This window comes from Rhinopithecus bieti, unplaced genomic scaffold, assembly GCF_001698545.2.
Source record: "Rhinopithecus bieti isolate Rb0 unplaced genomic scaffold, ASM169854v2 scaffold_9693, whole genome shotgun sequence".
Classification (NCBI taxonomy): Eukaryota; Metazoa; Chordata; class Mammalia; order Primates; family Cercopithecidae; genus Rhinopithecus; species Rhinopithecus bieti.
The window spans coordinates 1,164,978-1,170,979 of record NW_016806178.1 but is presented as its reverse complement, the minus strand read 5'-3'; the positions used below and the strand labels follow the sequence as shown (position 1 = coordinate 1,170,979).

General features: G+C 50.4%; 1 protein-coding gene across 1 annotated transcript; it reads left to right on the top strand.

Moving 5' to 3' along the window:
- Positions 1–3,450: 3,450 nt before the first annotated feature.
- Positions 3,451–3,768, top strand: LOC108531495 (60S ribosomal protein L36a-like). Its single transcript, XM_017874992.1, has one exon. The coding sequence runs from the start codon at positions 3,451–3,453 to the stop codon at positions 3,766–3,768; it is 318 nt and encodes a 105-aa protein (XP_017730481.1).
- Positions 3,769–6,002: the final 2,234 nt, after the last annotated feature.

The window sequence follows — 6,002 nt, the reverse complement described above, 5'->3', positions numbered from 1 at the left end:
GAAAGAAAGAAAGAAAGAAAGAAAGAAAGAAAGAAAGAAAGAGAGAGAAAGAGAGAAGGAAAGAAAGAGAGAAGGAAAGAAGGAAGGAAGGAAGAAAAAAAAAGAAAGAAAGAGAGAGAGAGAAAGAAAGGAAAGAAAGAGAAAGAAAGAAAGAGAGAGAAAGAAAGAGAGAGAGAGAAAGAAAGAAAGAGAAAGAAAGAAAGAAAGAAAGAAAGAAAGAAAGAAAGAAAGAAAGAAAAAGAGAGAGAGAGAGAGAGAGAGAAAGAAAGAAAGAGAGAAAGAAAGAAAGAGAGAAAGAGAGAGAAGCCAGGCGTGGTGATGCACACCTGTAGTTCCAGCTACTCAGGAGGCTGAGAGGTCAGGGTTTCAGTGAGCTGTGATTGCGCCACTGAACCCCAGCCTGGGAGACAGAGCAAGATCCTGTCTCAAAAACAAAAACAAAGCAAAACAAATAAAACAACAAGAATGAAAATAACAGTTACTAGGCTCTGAGGAAGATTACCTTTGGAGACTAAGTCACAGAGCTTGACCTCTTAATTACTGACCTTTTGTTATAAATTAATTTCCTTCCTTGTTCCTGGCTTAGACCAGATGTCCCTGAGATAGAAGACCCCTTGACTGAGATGAAAGACCCCTTGACTATTACATCCTTAATGTGGAATATCAAATATACTTTTCCCAAAAAAGAAACACTGCCTATAACCAATCAATTGCTGTAACTATGTGTGAGAAATGATGTAATCCTGTTTACATTCTTGCCTATATAAATGACCCTCAAATCTCTCCACTTCAGAGCACCCTTGGACCCCATTTTTTTGGAGCCTGTGCCCTCCTCAAACTTTGCACTCCAATAAACTCAGTATTTAATCATATTGCCTGAATCTCATCATTCAGGTTGACAGGCTCAATGCAGAGGGGGCAGGGGATAGACAGTCATTCCAATAAAACCCTCTGCTCTCAAGCCTGCCACCCCCATCCCCAGCTGTGCCCAGCCCAGACTAGCCCATCTTCATCCCAATCCCAGCCCATTCTAATCCCAGCTCCCAGGCCCAGTTCTGTCCCCATTCCTAACCTAATTCTGGGGCAGTAGCCAGAGAACACAACAGGACACTCCTAATGGGGACAAAAGGCCTGGAAAGGGGTTGTTCCTTTTTTTTTTTTTTTTTTTTGAGAGAGAGTCTCACTTTGTCTCCCAGGTTGGAGTACGGTGGTGAGATCTCGGCTCACTGCAACCTCCGTCTCCCAGGTTCAAGATATTCTCCTGTCTCAGCCTCCCAAGTAGCTGTGACTACAGGCGCCCACCACCATGCCCAGCTAATTTTTTTGTATTTTTAGTAGAGACAGGGTTTCACCATATTGGTCAGGCTGTCCTCGAACTCCTGATATCAGGTGATCCACCTGCCTCAGCCTCCCAAAGTACTGGGATTACAGGCGTGAGCCACTGTGTCCAGCCGGGGTTGTTCAGTTTAAAGGAAGGGACACAGAAACCTCCACAGCTCCCCATCTCTAACAGGCAATCGGAGGGGCACCTGTGGCCCCTGCACAGTCCTCCTTGCCCATGATGTTTCTTCTGAGCAGAACCCTCCAGAGGCCCACAGGGCCTTCCTGTGACCCACACCCCCAGTGCTGCATACTGACATCTGACTGCAGCCAGGGGGAGGGCAGGAGTGGCAGCCTAGCCCCGCCTGGTATCATGGTCCCTGTTTGTTTCCAGAAGGTGCAGCATGCAACTCCTGAAGGCAAGAGGCCCGCGGAGGCATTCAGGGCAACTTGAGAGACTGCTCCCACTGCTTGGCCAGGCTGTGGGGCTGAGGGCAGCGGTAGGGAATGCTGACAAACCCAAGAAGTAGATCTGGGTTCAGACAAGAAAGGCCTGCTCAGGCTCCCTGGGGCCCAGCCAACCAGAACCACATCTGCACTCATGACAGCCTCTTTATTTCTCAGCCAGGGCCTACCCAAGGCTGAGCCACCTCTCATCCACTTCTGCAAGCCCTCTGGCCCCCAGTGCACCAATGGATTTGAGGGGCTCCATGACTGGTTGGCCCTGTGCCGCAGGTTCAGTGGTATAGAGTGCTATCCCAGCCCCCAGAGCTGTGGCTGGGAGTCAGTCCCTGGGGAGTCAGGTCTCTGTCACTATGACCTGATGTGATTCCACCAGGGAACTGGGCTCCCCACCCCATGACAAGTTGATGCAGGCCTCACAGAACAGAAGAGGGGCCCTCCCTGTACTTGTGAATGTGCTCCTGAGGCTGGAAGGGTGAGGTGGAGTAGAAGGCATGGGACCCTCACTCTGTACTGAAGGGGCTGGGAGCTGAGATTGGTGCCCTGTCTTCCTGGGTTCAAATCCTGCTTCTGCTACTTCTTAGCTGTGCTGCCTTAGGCAAGTCACTTCATCTCTCTGGGGCTCAGTTTACACAGATATAAAAAATGAAGGCGGGCACGGTGGCTCACGCCTGTAATCCTAGCACCTTGGGAGGCCAAGGCGGGCAGATCATGAGGTCAGGAGATCGAGACCATCCTGGCCAACACAATGAAAACCCATCTCTACTAAAAATACAAAAAATTAGCTGGGTGTGGTGCCTGTAGTCCCAGCTACTCAGGAGGCTGAGGCAGGAGAATGGCGTGAACCCGGGAGGCAGAACTTGCAGAGAGCCTAGATTGCGCCACTGCACTCCAGCCTGGGTGACAGAGCGAGACTCCGTCTCAAAAAAAAAAAAAAAAAAAAAAAGAGGATAAGGCCAGGCAAGGTAGCTTCCACCTGTAATCCCAGCACTTTGGGAGGCCGAGGTGGGAGGATTGCTTGAGCCCAGGAGTTCAAGGCCAGCCTAGGCAACATAGCAAGACCCCATCTTCCCCCGGCAAAAAATAATAATAATAATAATAATTAACTGGGTATGGTAGTGGCATGTGCCTGTGGTCCCAGCTCAGGAGACTGAGATGGGAGGATCATTGAGCCCAGGAAGTCAAGGCTGCAGTGAGCCATGATCACACCACTGTACACCAGCCAGAGCAACAGAGTAAGATCCTGTCTCAAAAAAAAAAAAAAAAAAATGATGGCCAGGTGTGGTGGCTCACATCTGTAATCCCAACACTTTGGGAGGCCAAGGTGGGTGGATTACCTGAGGTAGGAGTTTAAGACCAGCTTGGCCAACATGGCGAGTACCCATCTCTACTAAACATACAAAAATTAGCCGGGCATGGTGGCGCACGCCTGTAGTCCCAGCTACTCTGGAGGCTAAGGCAGGAGGATCACTTGAAGCCAGGAGGTGGAGTTGCAGTGAGCTGAGATTATGCCACTGCACTCCAGCCTGGATAACAGAGGGAGACTCTGTCTCAAAAAAAAAAACAAAAGAGGGGGCCCTTTCCTGTTAAGGGAGAGCTGTGCGAGGTGAAGGTCTTGGATGCTGTTTCTCGTTTTCATCATATAGACAAAATAGCCCTGCTGCAAAGATGGTCAACGTACCTAAAACCCGAAGCGCCTTCTGTAAGAAGTGTGGTAAGCATCAGCCTCACAAAGTGACACAGTATAGGAAGGGCAAGGATTCCTTGTATGCCCAGGGAAAGAGGCGCTATGATCAGAAGGAGAGTGGCTATGGTGGACAGACAAAGCCAATTTTCCGGAATAAGGCTAAGACCACAAAGAAGATTGTGCTAAGGCTGGAATGTGTTGAGCCTACCTGCAGATCCAAGAGGATGCTGGCCATTAAGAGATGCAAGCATTTTAAACTGAAAGGAGATAAGAGAAAGGGCCAAGTGATCCAGTTCTAAACTTTGGGAAATTTTTCTTTTAATTTGAAAAGAAAATGTTGAAGCCATAGAAAAATTACCTGTAGGAAAATAAATACAGTGATATTCTTTAAAAAAAAAAAAAAGAGGATAACCATTAACCACATCATGGGATAATCAGGCAGATCAACTGACTGTGAGTGTGAAGAACGCAGTGCAGAATGGGCACAGCAATGCCCAGTGCTTCTAGAGAAAGTAAGCCTAAGGGGTGGGGAAGGATCCCAGCTGGGCCATGCAGCCTGGAGTACACATGCATGTTGGGGACTGTCTGGCCTGGAATAACCAAGAGAGCCCCCCAGAGTATAGGCCTGCCTGGGGCATTCACTGTCCCTCCCAGCCACCCCAAGCCTGAAGGTTTCACCCCTCCCACCCCTCCCCATTGCCTTTCCAACCCTCCTACCCACCCCCCATGCCTGTGGACAAGTCTAGGGCTGTTGACTGGGATCCCAATGCCATGCCCCAAATGGAAACTTCCTGGCCCAGCAGGACTCACAGGAACTTAGAGGACCAAGGAGAAAAAACTGTTGCACTCATGCACACATGCACATGCGTGCACACACAGAGGGACACAGAACCAGCCAGGCACACACATGCAAACATGGCCGGCAACCAACCTTCCTTCCTTCCTCCCTCCCTCCCACTTCCTCCTTCCCTTCCTCTCTCCCTCCCCTTATCCACACACATCCTTCCTTCTATCCTCCCCTTCCCCTCCTCCCTCCCCACCTTCCTTCCCTTCCCTCCTTCCTCCTCCCTTTCTCCATCTCCCCCTCAGTCCCTCCTACTTCCTTCCCCACCTTCTCTTCTACCCCTTCCCCCATCCCCACTTCCTTCCTTCAGACCACTCTGCCTGGCTTACTATGCCAGAGTGTGCATAACCTCTGTGGTATCCACAGGATACCTAGAAATGCCCCCAACCTCTCCTTCTGGGTCCAGAATAAGCAGATGTCTTGGGGGTAGTATTGGGGTGGGGGTATTTAATCACCACTGCTCCCCTCTTAGCCTCCAGTCCTGTCCGTGGCACCCACTGCTTTGGGGTTTCTATTTATACCCAGTTCTTTCACCAGACTAGCAAAGGCAAGTTTGCATCCTGGTTGCACCCCAGCCTAACTCTGTGACCTCAGGCAAGTCATTGGACATGGCTGGCCCCAGTTTTCTCACCTCTAAAATGGGGCTGTCATGCCTTTTTTTTTTCTTTAGAGACAGGGTCTCATTCTGTCACCCATGTTGGAGTGTGGTGGTGCCATCATGGCTCACTGCAGCCTTGAACTCCTGGGCTCAAGTGATCCTCCCGCTTCAGCCTCCCAAGTAGCTGAAACTATAGGCATGTGCCACCACACCTGGCTAATTTTTAAAAATTTTTTGTAGAAACAAGGTCTCGCTCTGTTGCCCAGGCTGATTTTGAACTCCTAGTGTCATGCCTTTCTTACTGGGTGTGGAGGGAAGATCTTGAATGAAACGCAACTAGCACAGTGCTTGTCTGCTTACTCGCTCTCAACCTCCAAGGACAGAGCTGGCCTTCCTCTCTGGGGACAAGTGCCCCTGGACAACACCTAGGGGTGGCTGAATGCACAGATTGCTCAGCTAGTTCCCCTCCCTCCTCTTTAGCGCAGAAGAGGAGGTATTGGATGGGCCACCCCCACTCAAATTAGTTTCATCACTTAGTGCCTGAGACCTCCCCTGCAGAGTGATCCCTGTTGGGCACCCACCTCCCGGACTCCATCTATCCTCTACGTGCCCAACTCCTGCATCTGCAAGGCCTGGAGGGTCTCTTGTTCCCTGCCCCCATTTTCCCATCTTTCTCCTGTACCCCACCTGCCTTCTCTTTCACAATCCCCTCGCCTGCCAGGATGTGGCTCCCATGTGGGCCTGTGATCCACAAGCCTACCCAGTTCCCTTCATCCCCTTTTCTGCTTTCAGGTCCCCAGCCCAGGCTGCCTCCGGCCCACCCCCACCAAGCTGGAAGACCAGCACAATTCAGACAGGACTTGTGTCCCAGCTGCCCTGGGCCCCTCAGTTTCCTCATCTGTAATTTAAGAATAAAAATACCGTGAGCAGTGGCTCACGCCTATAATCCCAGCACTTTAGGAGGCCAAGGTGGGCGGATCACGAGGTCAGGAGATTGAGACCATCCTAGCTAACACGTTGAAACCCCGTCTTTACTAAAAAAACAAAAAATTAGCCGGGCATGGTGACAGGCGCCTGTAGTCCCAGCTACC

Excerpts from the sequence above, each read along its gene's own strand:
- LOC108531495 (XM_017874992.1), top strand. The coding sequence starts at position 3,451 with ATGGTCAACGTACCTAAAACCCGAAGCGCCTTCTGTAAGAAGTGTGGT.